Consider the following 17,118-nt stretch of genomic DNA (forward strand, 5'->3'; position numbering starts at 1 on the left):
AGCTGCACATGGTGGACCATTGCGCTTGGGAAGCAAGCACCAAGTGGTGGGATCATATCGTTATGCAGCTATTGGATGAAGACCAGTGGTTGCAAAGCTTTCGGATGCAGAAAACCACTTTCTTGGAACTGTGTGAAGCTCGCCCCTGACCTATGGCACAAGGACACCACAATGAGAGCTGCCCTCTTGGTGGAGAAGCACGTGGCGATTGCTGTGTGGAAGCTGGCAACTCCAGACTGCTACTGGTCAGTTGCAAATCAGTTTGGAGTTGGGAAGTCCACCACGTGGGTTGCATTTACCCAGATTTTGCAGGACCATTAATCACATCCTGCTACCAAGGACTGTGACACTGGGAAATATGCATGAAATAGTGGATGGTTTTGTTGCAATGGGATTCCTTAACTGTGGCAGAGTGATTGATGGCATGCCTATCCCAATTTTGGCCCTGGGCTGTCTTGCAAGAGAATACATCAATAGAAAGGGGTACTTCTCTGTGGTATTGTAGGCACTTCTGAATTACCGAGGTCGTTTCCTGCTATTGCTGCGAGGTGGTCAGGAAAGATGCATGATCCATGCACCTTCAAGAAGCCTGGCCTGTACAGAAAGCTGCAAGCAGGGACTTTCTTTCAAGACTAGAAAATTCCAAAGGGGGATGTTGAAATGCCCATAGAAAGCCTACCCCTTATTCCCATGGCTCATGAAACCTTACACAGGAAACCTGGACAGCAACAAGGAGCATTTAACAATAGGCTGAGCAGGTGCAGAATGACCATTGAAGTGCATTTGGCAGATTAAAAGGGCACTGGTGCTGTCTTTATGGCAGGTGAGACCTCAATGAGGAGAATATTTCCATGGTCATAGCAGCATGTTGTGCTGTGCATAATATTTGTGAAGCTAAGAGGGAAACATTTCCCAGGGTTAGAGCATGGAGGTGGATCCCCTGGCAGCTGATTTTGAGCAGCCAGATACCACGGCTATTAGAGCGGCACAGTGAATCAAGGAGGATTTGAAGCAATATTTTTCTGTAGAGCCCCCACTGCATAGGGGAATGGGAAGCAGATGGAAACACTGCTAGTCTTGTACATTTCTATCCTTAACCCACTTCTAGCATATAATGAAATAAAGGACAGCTCTACCTCACATAGATGAGCAACATTAAATCAAAATGAGCACTGACCAGAGCTTCCCTCTTCTGCATCATGTGCACCAGAGCCAGAGTGCTGGAACTGGCTTGAACCCTTCAGTGTTGAGAAGAGGTCCTGGCTTGCCATGGTCCAGGATGACCCTCTCATCTGTCTCATCTCATCCTCCAACTCCACTTCCTCATCCACCATTTCATCCTCAGGGTCAGGGCTGCCTAGAGGGGGGCAAATGGGGCAATTTTCCCTGAGCCCCACAGGGGCTCCTGGCCCCACAAGACTGTCTGAGGCTCCCCCCACCCCGGCCCCCGCCTTCCCCAGCCTGCTGCGTCCAGGAGCGGCCCTGGACAGCACTGCAACAGTGTGGCTCCAGCGGGCCTTGAGCTCGCAGCCCCATCCACTTACCACGTGGCTCTGAGCAGGAGGAGCTCAGGTCCTCATTGGAGCCACACCACTGCAGCGCTATCCAGGGCCGCTCCTGGGTTACCTCTGCCTCTCCCCTCTTTCAGAGTCTCAGCACGCTGCATCCACGAGTTGCCTTCGACAGTACTGCAGCAGCTTGACTCCAGCGGGACCTGAGTTCATCCTGCTCAAAGCCATGTAGTAAGGGGGCGGGGCTAGAAGCTCAGGTCCCGCCGGAGCCATGCTGCTGCAGCACCATCAAGGGCAGCTCCTGGATGCAGCGTGCTGAGGCTCCGAGAGAGGGGAGAGGTGAGGATAACCCAGGAACAGCCCTGGACAGCAGTGCAGTGACATGGCTCCAGTGGGACCTGAGCGCCTCTTGCTCAGAGCTGTGTGGGAAGGGGGCGGGGGTGGGGGGCTGTTGAGGGTAGCTCCTGGACAAGGTGTACTGAGGCTCCGAGAGAGGGGAGAGGTGGGGTTAAGAGACTGGGGCCAGGGGGGCAACACTTGGGGTACATAAGGAATTTTTCAATTAACTACCTGTGACGGTTTGGATCACAGAAACCTCCTGGAAACTGCCATCCACTTGATGTCCCCAGAGACGACTACTAGCCCTGCTTTTCCCTGCCAGCTCAGGACTCCAGCACCTTGTTTTGCTGAGCCAGACGCTTCCCTCTGCTCCAACAAAGACCCAGGGTCTGAATTACTTGCCCCAAAGCTTCAGGTTAACCTGAAAGCAGCTAACAGAAGTGGTCTTGTTTTTAACACACAAATGCCCAACTCCCAATGGGGTCTAAACCCAAATAAATCTGTTTTACCCTGCGTGAAGCTTATACAGGGTAAACTCATAAATTGTTTGCCCTCTATAACACTGATAGAGATAGGTACAGTTGTTTGCTCCCCCAGGTATTAATACATACTCCGAGATAAGTAAAAAGTGATTTTATTAAATACAGAAAGTAGGATTTAAGTGGTTCCAAGTAGTAACAGACAGAACAAAGTCAGTCACCAAGCCAAATAAAATAAAATGCGCAAATATATGTCTAATCAAACTGAATACAGATAAGATCCTAACGAGTTCCAGAATGCTCCCTTTTACAGATTAATCTCCTTTTAGCCAGGGTCCAACAATCACTCACACCTCTTGCTCCCATCCTTTGTTCCAGTTTCTTTCAAGTATCCTGGGGGGAAGGGAGGCTCTCTCTTTAGCCAGCTGAAGACCACCATGGAGGGGTCTCGCAGGGGTTTAAATAGACCAGGGGTTGGCAACCTTTCAGAAGTGGTGTCCCAAGTCTTCATTTATTCACTCTAATTTAAGGTTTCGCGTGCCAATAATACATTTTAACGTTTTTAGAAGGTCTCTTTCTATAAGTCTGTAATATATAACTAAACTATTGTTGTGTGTAAAGTAAATAAGGTTTTTAAAATGTTTAAGAAGCTTCATTTAACATTAAGTTAAAATGCAGAGCCCACCAGGACTGGTGGCCAGGACCCAGGCAGTGTGAGTGCCATTGAAAATTGGCCAGTGTGCCACAGGTTAGCTACCCCTGCTATACACTACAAAAGACTCAAGAGTGGGAAGAACATCCAGGTGGAATTATCTTCTATATCTTCATAAAATAGTTACTTTTACTTCCTTTTAATTATGGCAGATATTCCTAAATTCATCAGTGCTGTAATAGGCATTTTATCAGGCTGGGTTAGTTCATTGTTATTTGTCGACATGGTTATTTTTCAGTGGCGCTGGCGTGGAGCTCGCAGAGGGCCAGTCCTCAGCACTTCTGAAAACCAGCCCTGTATGTTTGTTGTAGGTGCAAACCCCCACGGTGAGGGAGAGGGTCGGGCCTGTCTGTACCCACTGTGGGGTTCCCTGGTGGAAGGAGTCAGCCTGGGTAAAGTCTCTGCAGCGATTTTACTGTCCGTTTGTTCGATCTATTTTTAAACGAACATCTCCGTCTCGCGTGACAGCGGTGTCTAGCTGCTCACCCCGCAGTCTCACGGGCTGCTGTGTATTTACTATGCAAGGAAATGGGTTCGGGTACTGCTAGGTGCTGCAGCCCCGGGTTAGATTTATTCTGCCCCGCAGCGTGGGGTTCTCAGGCCCGTCCCTCCCCACGCCCGTGGCCGGTGCCCGCTGGGATCGGAGCAGGGGGCGGCTCGTGCAGAGGCGCTCGGGGCAGTTCGTTCCCCCCGCCCCCCTAGAGCGCGCGGGCCGCGCGCTGGGGCAAGCGGCCGTTGCCCGGGTTGTTGAGGCGCCGGACGGCGCGATGTCGGCCCCCGGGGCGAGGGGCTCCGTGTTCTCGGCCTCCCTGTTCCCCTCCGGCCGCAGCTCTGGCCGGCTCGGCTCGGTGGATTCGGTGCTGGGGAGCTTTCGCGAGGCGGCCAAGGTCGGCAGGGTGGGATCCCTGCTGAAGGTGAGAGGCGGGGTGGGCGTGCAGCGGGCGGGTGGGTTGGAGAGGGGGTGTGAGGGCGGGGTGTGGAGGGTGCAGGGGTATTAGTGGGTATCGTTTGACTGGGGTGTTGAAGTGACGGGGGGAGGTTAGAGGGAGGGAGGTGAGCGCAGGGTGCGAGTGGGGGGTTGGAGGGAGGGTGTGGAGGGCTAGTGGGGTGTGGGGGGCTGGTGAGGTGCGGGGGTGTTGGAAGGTGAGGTGTGGGGGTGTTGGAGGGTGGGATGTGGGGATGTGGAGGGCTAGTGAGGTGTGGGGGTGTTGGAGGGCAGGTATGGGGATGTGGAGGGCTGGTGAGGTGTGGGGGTGTTGGAGGGTGAGGTGTGGAGGGCTGGTGAGGTGCAGGGGTGTTGGAGGGTGGGGTGTGGCTGTGTTGGAGGGTGGGGTGTGCAGGTGTGGAGGGCTGGTGAGGTGTGGGGGTGTTGGAGGATGGGGTGTGGAGGGCTGGTGAGGTGTGGCTGTGTTAGAGGGTGGGGTGTGGAGGGCTGGTGAGGTGTGGGGGTGTTGGAGGTGGAGTGTGGAGGTGTGAAGGGCGGGTGGGGTGCGGGGGTGTTGGAGGGCAGGGTGTGGGGGTGTGGAGGGGTGGTGAGGTATGGGGCTGTTGGAGGGTGAGGTGCAGGGGTATGAGTGGGTATTGGTAGACTGAGATGTTGAGGTGAGGGTGGAGGGTTAGAGGGAGGGGGTGAGGGCAGGGTGTGGGTGGGGGGTTAGAGGGAGGGCATGGGTTGGAGAGGGGGAGTGAGGGCAGAGTGGAAATGTGGAAGGCAGGGTGTGGGTGTGTGGAGGACTGGTCTGTTGTGAGCATGTTGGAGAGGTATTAGTGGGTATTGGTTGACTGGGGTGTTGAGGTGAGGATGGGGGGTTAGAGGGAGGGAGGTGAGGGCAGGGCGTGGGGATGTGGAGGGTTAGTGAGGTACGGGGGTGCTGGAGGGTGGGGTGCAGGGATATGAGTGGGTATTGGTAGACTGGGGTGTTGAAATTGCACTTGGGTATCTCCCCATCTCACACCAGTTGGGCATGCACACGCTTGTACCCATTCACACACTCATGCAAGCTGTACATTTCATAGCTCTCAGAAATGGCCTTGAAGAGAAGTTTCACTTCTCAGCAAAAGGCTGTATTTTCTGCTTAAGTATTCTTAGATTAGCTTGGCCATTCACATAAAGGCCTTGTCACTTTACTGTTCTCTGTGGACATATACCCAGTATGATGGAGGTACTTATAATGGTGTGAATGGCTAACACATTTTATTTTCATTCATCTACTAATCCAGAAAGTTGAAATTGTGAATATTCATAAGAAAATCAGCCAGAAACTTCTTTTGTTTTCAGCACTAGAGGCTACTGTTACACAGTAATAATTTGAAATAGTGTCTCCTTATTTTTTAGCAACAAGAAACTCTCATCTGATCTAAGAATATTTCATACAGTAGTTTATCATCAGCAGTTTGTGGGGGCCTAAAACCTTTTGCCACCAGGTTGTCACATGTTTTGGCTAGTGTTTTATCATTTCATTTTTATGTTAAGAGTCCATCCATTGTACAAGACTGTGTTTTGTCAAAAATGCCTTGTACTCAGAAGATGTGAAAAAATAGAATTCAGTTTCAAACATATTTAAAAATGTTTGAATTAGGCTTCACCCAAAATAACTTTTTGAATATGGTGGTAGATCAGGGGTCAGCAACCTTTGAGAAATGGTGTACCGAGTCTTCATTTATTCACTCTAATTTAAGGTTTCGCATGCCAGTAGTACATTTTAACGTTTTTAGAAGGTCTCTTTCTATAAGTCTATAATATATAACTAAACTGTTGTTGTATGTAAAGTAAATAAGGTTTTAAAAATGTTTTAGAAGCTTCGTTTAAAATTAAATTAAAATGCAAAACCCCCCGGACCGGTGGCCGGGACCCAGCAGTGTGAGTGCCACTGAAAATCAGCTCACGTGCCGCCTTCGGCACATGTGCCATAGGTTGCCTACTGCTGTGGTAGATGATAACCTATGTGACTATGCTTCTTGAGTGTTGTCTTGTGCATCCCTGTTGTGGAAGAACATGCTTTCTCAGTTTCAAAGCTCTTTTACTCTAAGATTGAATAGAGCAACATTTGTGATTGGCCATGAAATGCAGAAGTATGCCCATTAATATACATAGGAATACATGTTTAGAGTCCAAATACTAGTGTTAGTATGCTTTCCTATGGAAGAGAGACTCATATTTTTATAGGGTTTTAGATTTTGTTGGTTTTTATTCACTGGTGGAGTCATAGGAGTGTTCTCTCATGTTGGAAGCTGCAAAATATACTTGTTTGTTTTTAACCTTCAAATTAATTAGGAAATAGTGTACTGTATTTTCTTTTTGAAAGGGCAATTGCAAAATCTTTTTTTCTTACTTTTGGTAGTTCTTGCAGAAAATCCTGAAGCCATCTGATAAAGGAACTGAACAACCTGCTGACATCCACAGTTTAGTCCCCTGTGGAGATGTGGTATGTACACTACAGACCACTGGTTCTCCGACAGTAGTCTGTGGTACTTGGAGAACTAGCTGGCAATCAACAAAGAGTTGGCTGGTCACATAGTGCTGTGATTCTTTCTTGTTTTCAGTTACCGAATTACATTTAAAAACATATAAAAGTAATATTAAGTCAGTGTTTTATGTATTTTTAGTTAAGTATTTGTTCTGGTTGTCACATGGATATTAATGCAATCATAGACTAGAGGGGGGTTGTTCATATGATTGATAATGAGAGGAGGCGTGATCTATGAGAATCTCTTTATTAAGATATCTGCAAAATGAAGAAGTTTGAGAACCCCTGCATCAAGCTTTTATGTGCTTACAGAGATTTAAAAATTGCTTTGCAACTCTTGGTAAAATGTAATCGTCTGATTTACTTGAATATACTCATTCAGGGATGTCCTTGAAATTGTTCTATATTGCAGAATGCTTATTGATTTTCATTTCACTAATAATCTTCTGTGTTCACAGCTGAAGCCAAGAAACTCATTGTTCAGTTTACTGATTAAATTTTTTTTTTTTGGTCTATGGATCAGGCACTGTACAACTAAAAGGGAGACATAGCCCCTGTCTCCAGGAGCTCGCTGTCTTTTACAAAGCAACTGCAAACTTTGCCTGTATCAAATGGAGATCTAATACCAGATCCATGGATTTGGTCTATAAAAATTGTAAAGAAATATTGTATCACTCAAAACCAAATTATTTAATGTTTTATTTAAAACATTGTTAAAGAAGCAATAATACTTTGCCTAAAATATAGGCATGTTTGGGTTGTTTCCTGTATGGTCTCCAAAAAGTGTCATTTATTCACCATCCCTGTATACTTTGTAGTGCCTTATTGCTTTTTAACAGTGCTGTCATTGCTTAATTTTTCTCCCTGTCTAGTTTTGAAACTTCTGTATCTCTGAGCAGTATATTTTACATTTTAAAAAAGAGTAATGGAATTCTACACAGACTAAATCCTGAAATATTTCCCTAGGCAAAATTGAATAAAGAATCCAGGATTTGGCTTAATGGTTAGTGGGAAAAGGTTTGCTAGAAGCATGTAGTTTTTTTTGAAACCCTGTATTTTGTCTCACGATTTTATAAAGACGAAGTTACTACGTTGTTTTGCCGCAAAGCAACAAATGCATTTACAAATGACTTCTTGTGTTAAGAAGTGCCTATAACAAATTGTTATATCAGGACCTACAGAAAGTTTCAAGATTTTTATGAGATTAATTTATCACTTGTCCTCTTTTGGATTTCATTAGGTTGGTTGCCTGGCTGTTCATGTGAAGGTGTGCAAAGATTTTACATCAAAAAGTATCCTTTTTCTATTTCCCTACCCTCTGCTAAGCATATTTTCCTCTCTCTTTTCACTGACCACATCTTTAGAGTATTCTGGCAGGGAAGTATAGAGCATCTCACTCTATAGGTTCTTCACTTAAGAGATAATGCTTTCTTTCTCTAGCTATTGAGTTTGACATTCATTTAGTGTGTGAACTTATGAGGAATTTAGCAGTGAGCCAGAGTCCAGTAATAGAATCCTAAGGAGACTCACTGAGTAGACTTCCTTGTTTATGTACGGTAGGAATAAAAGACACATTTACATGGAGAGAACAATTGTAATTTTAAAAAGCAAAAATATTTAATTATTAGGATTGCTATATAGCAATCAGTACTCTATCTAGACTGAATTTTTAACTCATGAAAGGGTGACAAGTTATTTTAAAACCATTTATGTTGTTACTGTTAGTTACCAGAAGACACATGGGAAATCTTAAGTACAGTTTTTCAGGCAGTCTACACAAAACTTCATTTTAAGTGATGTTATTTTTTATTGTTAAATAAATGAAAACAATATATAATAAATAGGGCCCTACCAAATTCAGAGCCATGAAAAACAGATCACGGACCGTGAAATCTGGTCTCCCCCTGTGAAATCTGGCCTTTGTGTGCGTTTACTCTGTACTATACAGATTTCATGGGGGGAGACCAGCCTTTCGTAAGGTGGGGGTCCTGACCCAAAAGGGAGCTGCAGAGGGGTCTCATGGTTATTTTAGGGGTTAATGATACTGTCAACCTTACTTCTGCGCTGCCTTCAGAGCTGGGTGGCTAGAGAGCAGCAGCTGTTGACCAGGCACCCAGCTCTGAAGGCAACGCCCTACCAGGAGCAGTGCAGAAGTAAGGGCGGCAATACCATACCATGCCGCCCTAACTTCTGCGCTGCTGCCTTCAGAGCTGGGTAGCTGGAGAATGGTGGCCACTGACTGAGGGCCTAGCTTGTTACCAGATCTATCCATTACTTTGGGGTATGCTCATTTATTCAGGTTACTCTTCGGAGGGTGGGGGGGTGTTCTGTAATTCTATCAATGTACTGCTTTTGTCACGTGTGTTTTCATATGGAGCTCTACTTCTCCCTTATGCAAGTCCCCTCCCAGTGGAGCTATCCTGCTGGACCTCGGTTCCCTAGGGCTTGGTTCCTCCAGCCCCAGAACCGGATGAACACACACACACATACATACATTAACAGAGCAAGTCTGAGCAGACCGGGTCAATCAGCACTTTCAAGCTGACTCCTTATATGTCCCTAGACTCAATTGGCTGGATCAAGCAGCACTTTCAAGCTTCCCCTCACCCCCTTATGTGCCCCTGGGCTCACTGGACTGGGTCAAGCAGCACTTTCAAGCTGCCACCTTTATGTGTCCCAGATTCAGCCGGTCCCTATCCGCACTCTCACATTACAATTGTACTGATAGTAACCTACTTGATAAGCAAACCCCACAGTATTTTGGGCACTGCAGGGATCTAGCTTAGGTAAAAGAATCATTGCTGTAGAGTAAATGAGGGAAGCTAAAAACACAAAAGGGTAAAGTTCAGGAAGAGAGAGAGAAGCAACCAGCTTAACCATAACAGTTATTTATTGAATAATAGTGATAACTACACGAAGAGGGCTAAACCAACATAACGTACATTATTAAAGGTTAATACATAAGGTGGAAAGGAAAACAGAGAGAGAGAAAGAAGGGGATCTCACCGCTCCCTGAAGCTTGAACTGTTTGGAGTTCTCAGGTGATGATGGTAGCTCAGGGCCCTGAGGGCAAGGAGACAGGCACAATCAGTCAGGAGATGGAATCCCAGTGGAACTGATGCAAAGCTTGGGTCTATGCATCAGAACACTTACTTGAACCTAGGTAGGGGTTTTTGTAGAGAAACAACAGTGGTTCAAGGGAGAACACTAGATTTGTTTATGGGTAAACTGATGACTGATATATGCCATCATGCGCCAGCAATGCCCCTCTGCCATGTACATTGGCCAGACTGGACAGTCTCTACATAAAAGAATAAATGGACACAAATCAGATGTCAAGAATTATAACATTCAAAAACCAGTTGGAGAACACTTCAACCTCCCTGGTCAATCAATTATAGACCTAAAAGTCGCAATATTACAACAAAAAAACTTCAAAAACAGACTCCAACAAGAGACTGCTGAATTGGAATTAATTTGCAAATTGAACACCATTAAATTAGGTTTGAATAAAGACTGGGAGTGGATGGGCCATTACACAAAGTAAAACTACTTCCCCGTGCTTATCTCCCCCTTCCCCCCCCAGCCCCTGGTTCCTTATATCTCCTTGTCAAGTGCTGGAAATGGACCATTTTCATTACCACTACAAACAGTTATTTTTCTCTCCTGCTGACAACAGCTCACCTTAACTGATCACTCTTCTTATAATGTGTGTGGTAACACTCATTGTTTCATGTTCCCTGTGTATATATATATCTTCCTTCTGTATGTTTCACTACATGCATCCGATGAAGTGAGTTGTAGCCCACGAAAGCTTATGCTACAATAAATTTGTTAGTCTCTAAGGTGCTACAAATATTCCTATTCTTTTTGATGACTCAAGTGTTTTCTTTAGGCTAGACAATAGGAAATGATCACTCTTGGCTATGTGAGGTGTTTTCTTCCAGGGAGCTCACAATGCAACTAGGCTGCTTCAGTATTTTGGATATCAATCAAGGATTTATTACTAGAATTGATCAGATAACTGCTGAGCTGGGTGTGGGCAGGCATAAGTTCATTAACATCTGGAGCAGAGATTCCTATGATGCAGTGCTTCCCTGTTTTTCTGGTCCCAGAGTTCAGTTTAGTTCTCAGTTCTTCATTCTGTATGCTAATCCATGTCCCATCTTTCATACAGATGAGACTAGGGGAGTTGTCTCTGCACTCCATTCTGTATGCAAATGGCAATGTCTTAATCTTGTCATCCTTGTCAGGAGAGGTCTAGGTGTGTCTCCCAACGCCCTTCACTGCTCTCTGCAAACCTTTTCTCTGATCAGTCTTGGTTCAAACAGAGACCGGGGCGGGGGTGTCCCTCATGAGTCAGATAGGCCAGACACTGCGCCCTGGTTCCCCAAAAACATAGAGCTGACTGGTATCAAGCTCTACAGGCAGCAGCGGAGAAGTAAGGATGGCAATACCATGCCATGCTATCCTTACCTCTGCGCTGCTGCTGGTGGCAGCTCTGCCTTCAGAGCAGCCACCGCTCTCCAGCTGCCTAGCTGTGAAGGTAGCGCCACTGTCAGCAGCAGCGCAGAAGTAAGGGTAGTGGTACTGCAATCCCACCTATAATAACCTTCTGACCACCCCTACAACTCCTTTTTGGGTCAGGACCCTTATAATTACAACACTGTGAAATTTCAGATTTAAATAGCTGAAATCATGAAATTTATGATTTTTTAAATCATTTGACTGTGTAATTGACCAAAATGGACTGTGAATTTGGTAGGGCCCTAATAATAAACCTTTGAGAGTTTTATTATTTCTCTTTTCAGGTGTCCCCCCCCCCCCGCATGAATAGTACATCAGCTTCCTAACATTATAGTTAATCACAGGCAGTCTGTGGATGTGTTTTATTTCTGAATGTTTTAATCACAAGTCTCACAGTTCAGTGCACTGCATTCTTCAGTGCGGCAACATCAAAGTAACCTGCCATTAAGTCCCTCTGCCAATTTTTGTGAATTAACAGTCTGATATTAAAAAAATTAATAATGCTGTTTTAATGATATACAAGTGCAATTGAATTACCCATAAAAGGGGAACAGTAAAATTGACAATAGTGAATTCATATTTTGACCACTGCCAGTGGTCAAATATCTGTTTATTTCTGAAAGAAGAAATAGTCATATGATCTTGGTTAAGTGCCAATGTGGACAGAAGAAGATAAATTTGAATCTTAAAAGTATACCCATGTTTATTAATTGGGTTTGCACACACGCAGTGAGGAGAATTAGATCTTATTGTATATTGCTCATGATTTTCATGGTAGTCACTACCATGTAATAAACCTACTTTACTGTTGCTGACTCGCTAAAAAGATCTGTTTCCTAAATGAAAGACCCTCAGTCAATATACAGAAAAATACAAACTTGCTGCTTCGCATTACTGTTAACCAAGTCATGAAATGCACAAATCCACAAACTTTCAAATCACAGTTAAAGAATAGCAGAAAGGACATTGTGATTCATTTTGAAGATGTGAAATATTTTTCTGTACAGGTATTATTACAGCTTCTGCTCTTTTATAATGTAATTCTCATTACTGGTTTAATAGCATGATAACACTGAATATCTAGAGCTGCTTTTTCGGGGCAAGGAGGAGGGAATCTCATGTACTGTAGTACTTTGTGACTATTCTCTTTTTTTTATCAATGTACATCTCATCTGGGTTCATAAAGTAAAACTGCAATAAAGTCTGCAGGCTCCGCCCCAGTCCCTTAACCACAAGACTGTTTTTCTTCTGCCCAGAGTTGAGAGATTGTTATTGCTATCTGGCCAGACTATTCTTTGGTTGAGTAGGGTGCACATACATCATAATATCCTAGAAATCATTGGAGTTACATTGGTGTAAAACTGATATAATGGATTGGTGAGTCAGGCCCACAGTGTTCGCTTGGTGCTTCACATTCATTTGTCAAGTATGGTACAGTGTACTGGGGATATGTGGCTCATTCTGTCATTGTTCAAGCTAAATTGTGAACAGGCATACAGTTGTTCCATGGTTTAGATTGGAGAGTGGAGGGAATAAAAGGAAAGATTTAAGATTGTTTTGGGTAGTAAAATTCTGCATTTTCATGCTTTCCAATATTTGATTTAAGTGTAATCTTAAGATTGAATTTCTGGGCTTCCAGATATTTGTATTTTTTTTAATTGCAATGTTTTATTAAGATATTTTCCCTCTGAAGTTATTGATACATATTTACAACCTTATATCCAGCTTAACTTGTTTTGATGTGGAATTTTTTTGGGCTCATTTTTAAGCATAACATGGTGATATGTAGGGTATATGTTACTAAAAACGCACTCTTAGCTCCAATGTAGCCAATTCCACCACTCCATACCATCTTTGTCGAACTAAGCACACTTAATCTGGGCTGTGCCTACTGGGAAGGTGGAACGTGGTGGGATTGATGTGAAGAATGACTGGGTGATATGGGAGAAGTCAGAATGCCTTTGCTAGTGGGTGTGATGGGATTCTCCATTTAGCCTTTGCTGTGGAGCATAAATTCCTATTATTGAAAAATTACCCCTTTTGACCCAAGTGGTAAGCCAAAATTTAGGGTGTTTGGGGTTATTTCCTATAAGAGAAATTGATGATAGTCAGATGTTTCTTTGATACAGTCCTGTTTACTTACAAAGAAGGTGCACAAAGTCCTGTTTCTCTGAAAGCAGTAAGGTCAAACAGCAGGAGGCAGTTTCCTTGCTGATAATTCCAAGGCTGCATTTCCAGCCGGCATTCTGCCCCCAAACCCTTTTTCTTAGCTTTCTGTCAGGCCCATGCTACCAATTCTTCTCTTACTGTCTCCTGGCTTTCTGCCTGCCTCTGACATGCAACTGCGGTTCAATTAATTGCCAGTCCCTGCGTTTATTATCCCTCAGAGCATCCTATTGGATTAGATGGCCCCTACTGCCCTGACCTTGTGCGAAGTCTACTCCTTCATTGGAAGTTTCCATTATTTCAGCTATTACAGTACTAAACAGAGGGGCATTTAATTGTTCTCTCATTTAGCCTAAATGGAACGTGCCTGCTACCATGCTATCAGTTTCAAAGAGATCTGTGAGTGCCCAGCCTTCGCTTGTTCCCCTCAGAACTGTGTAGTGAGTGCTGGAGCAAATAGGTCAGTTTACCCTAGATTTAACCCTTTTCTCAGTTGCTCTTGTTGCTCCATGTGGATAGCATGTAGATGTTGTGTTTTAATTTTCAGGTTCCAAGGCGGCAACAGGATGAGCGGAATAGGATTATTCTAGAATTGGTGGGATTTCAAGGTCCAAGAGACTTTCCAAGGTTGCTGGGAAGTGCAACTGTACACCTTTATGAAGTCATTAAGGTGGGTCTGACAAAAGAAGAGATTATCTAGGACATGTTCTAAATTGTTTGTTCCACACATGCTTTGGCAAGTAGTACGCAAGATAAACCATGCTCACAATATCAGGTGTTTGTACTGAAATGATAGAGCGGTTAATATAAGAAAGCAGTATTTCCTTATGTAAGTGTCCAGTTGTTAGCTGACTGGGTGATAATGTACTGTAATAATAATAGTTGGTACTTATATTGTTCTTTCTATCTTTGAAGTGCCTACAAAAATGTAATCCTCACAAGACTTGCAAGATATTGTAGATAAATGCATTTCAATATCTGTGAGATACTGAGGACTTAAGGCCAGTTTTTCAAACTTGGGTGAAAAGTTATTTCCTAAAACAAGTGTTTAGGCACCTAAATATAGAATTGGGTCCCAATCCTGCAACAACTGACATGTGCATAACTTTACTTATGTGAGGAGTAGCATTAAAATCTGTGGGACTACATGCATAATGTTAGTCGCGTGTGTTTGCAGGATCTGGGCCTTTGACACCTAATTTTCATCACTCAAGTTTGAAAATCTGGTTCTAAATAACTTTTGTAAAGACAAAAGACAAAACAGACAGTGGCAAAACTAGGATTTGAACTCACAATCTCAAGATCAGACAACTAGATTGCCTATCTACCTTTCCATGTATGCTTCCTTTTATTTGATTTTTAAACTATAACAATGTGTTGTGATGGGGCAAGGCCAGATGGCTACAGTAAAGTACTGAGAAACAGGTACGTTAGCCCCAGGCTAAACAAATCCCTAGGACCATGGTAACCAAATGGCAGTTGCTTCAGGTTAATCAAGGCACCTGGAGCCAATTAAGATCTTTCTAGAAGGCAGTAGAGATAGCTACTTTAATTAGAACACCTGCAGCCAATCAGGGCAGGCTAATCAGGGCACCTGGGTTTAAAAAGGAGCTCACTCCAGTCAGGCAGGGAGGAGCCAGAGGAGAAGGAGTGTGAGTGAGGAGCAAGAAGCTGAGAGTGAGAGAGTGTACTGCTGGAAGATTTAGGAGACAAGCATTATCAGACATCAGGAGGAAGATCCTGTGGTGAGGATAAAGAAGGTGTTTGGAGGAGGCCATGGGAAAGTAGCCTAGGGAGTTGTAGCTGTCATGCAGCTGTTACAGGAGGCACTATAGACAGCTGCAATCCACAGGGCCCTGGGCTGGAACCCGGCATAGAGGGCGGGCCTGGGTTCCCCCCAAACCTCCCAACTCCTAATCAGACACAGGAGGAGTTGACCCAGACTGTGGGGAAGATCACTGAGGTGAGCAAAATCTGCCTAGAAGCGCAGGACCCACCAAGGTAGAGGAGGAACTTTGTCACAGTGTGGAAAAAGTATGTGGCATCTTCATCTATTGTAGTTACAAATTTTGTGTATTCCTCTTACATGCTTGGTAATATTCTGCTAGAAAACACTGGTTTTGGAGATTTGTGAATCTAAATATTCCTTTTCTTTCTTTCCCCACTCACCCAGAAAGGCCACTTCATTGAAACATGTGCCATGAGGATTGGAAACATGGTAGGATTTCTTTGGTGAAATTACAAATAATATACACAGGTGACTTCATGTCATTGCAATATAATTTTAATTGCATACAGATACATGCATATAAATTGAACACTGCATTATAGCCTTCCAGGAGCACTGAATGGTAAAGTGACTAAAACAGAGAGAAAAGGGTAGTGAAAGACAAGAATAGCAAGTAGACCCCAATCCTTGGCTGCAGTAAATCAGCATAGCACCAGTGATGTCATAAGATTCACATACAATGGGTGGGCCATAGTCTACACAGTGATGCCAGCACAGCTTCATTGACTTCAGAGGAGTTGCATTGATACTGCTGACAACAGAATTTACATAGTCTGCATAATAACAAAATTTCTACTCTTAAAATTATTAGGGAGAAGTAATACACAAAAATCAGTCTGTGTAAAACTGGTGTACTAACCTACTCTATGCTAACCAAATGTTTAGGCCATGTGAATTTTCATAACCAACTGAGTCATCTCCAGTTTCTGACACACATTGGTTTGTAGGTTTGGCACTGCAATTCAGGCAAGGATTGAGATTGTGGCAATGTAAGGCCTTACTGTGGCATAACCCTTGAGGGCAACAAAAATGTATCTGCAGAGGAACCCAGAGATGCCCATTGTATCCACAACATTGGACGGTGCTGAGTGAAAAGAGGTCATAGCCAGGATGATTGGAAAATGCACCAATTCACTGCATCCCTTTGCAGACTCTGGTGAAGCGCCTATGTTAACCTTGGTAGAAACTAAACTTGCCTTCCCATGCCATAACCCTTGAGGGAAGTTGGCAGGAGAAGCAATGACTGCTCTTTCCCCATGATGAATTTCCCCTCTGTGCTGGGTAGATGAATCTAGCCCATTGTGTCTATGCAATATGGAGAATACAGATATTGTCATTATGTATGACCCATAGCAGTATGAAACAAAGTACATACAGTTTATGCTACTTTATGTACTCTTAAATGTGTATGGTGTTTTAAGACAGGTTTCAGAGTGTTTTATGAGAAGTTTGAAAATGCATTAGACAGATTAAACACTGAGTTTTTGGTACATTATCCTTTTATAGGCAAAGCCCATAAGTGACTATGGATTTTCTGAATTCAGTGCTCAGATGAATGTGTGTATTATCAGGAGCAGTGGTAAACAAGCATTCAAGGCAGTCTTACCTTCTGGCTACCCTGAAGGATAAGGAGTATAGAGACTGAACGTGTATAGTAGAAAGGTTTATGCCACTGCAAGCCTTCAAATAAGGGCGTCAAATGACCAGGGCTGGCCTTACCCATATGCAAAGTATGCAGCTGTAGGCCCTCTCCGCCTCTTCCCCACGGCCCCTGCCCATGCTGCACCCCAGCCCTGCCTCTTCCCACCCCTACTTTGCCCCAGCCCTTGCTCTGCCTCTGCCCCGCCTCTTCCTGCCCCTGCTCTGCCCCAGGGTTGCCCCACTCCCCTGAGGACTGCAACAGGGGGTGGGCTTGCATTCACTGGTGTCAGTAAGTGGAGCGACCTGGCCCCAGCCTGCTCTGCTCCCCGGCTCCCAGCTACGCTGCCAGTGAGTACTGGGGGGCAGTTTCCCCCGATCCCCCAAGGCTGAGAGCCAGGGGAGCAGAGTGGAGCAGGCTGGGCCCGGGTCGCTCTACTTACCGCTGCCCCATGAGTATGGGGTTGGGCCTGCCTTGTACTCACGGGGC

The 17,118-nt window shown here is 44.6% G+C and overlaps 1 protein-coding gene across 1 annotated transcript; it reads left to right on the forward strand.

Moving 5' to 3' along the window:
- The first annotated feature begins 3,808 nt into the window (after window positions 1–3,808).
- LOC142047368 (cation channel sperm-associated targeting subunit tau-like) lies at window positions 3,809–16,619 on the forward strand. Its single transcript, XM_075069822.1, has 7 exons — window positions 3,809–3,955; window positions 6,383–6,466; window positions 7,749–7,800; window positions 11,891–12,042; window positions 13,749–13,871; window positions 15,375–15,419; window positions 16,497–16,619. The coding sequence occupies exons 1-7, from the start codon at window positions 3,809–3,811 to the stop codon at window positions 16,617–16,619; spliced, it is 726 nt and encodes a 241-aa protein (XP_074925923.1).
- Window positions 16,620–17,118: the final 499 nt, after the last annotated feature.

Source organism: Chelonoidis abingdonii, chromosome 10 (assembly GCF_003597395.2).
Source record: "Chelonoidis abingdonii isolate Lonesome George chromosome 10, CheloAbing_2.0, whole genome shotgun sequence".
In the NCBI taxonomy this organism is placed as follows: Eukaryota; Metazoa; Chordata; order Testudines; family Testudinidae; genus Chelonoidis; species Chelonoidis abingdonii.

Coding starts and splice junctions, on each gene's coding strand:
- LOC142047368 (XM_075069822.1), top strand. CDS start 3,809: ATGTCGGCCCCCGGGGCGAGGGGCTCCGTGTTCTCGGCCTCCCTGTTC. Junction 3,956..6,382: donor GGGTGGGATCCCTGCTGAAG/GTGAGAGGCGGG, acceptor TACTTTTGGTAG/TTCTTGCAGAAAATCCTGAA. Junction 7,801..11,890: donor CAAAGATTTTACATCAAAAA/GTATCCTTTTTC, acceptor AAAGACCCTCAG/TCAATATACAGAAAAATACA.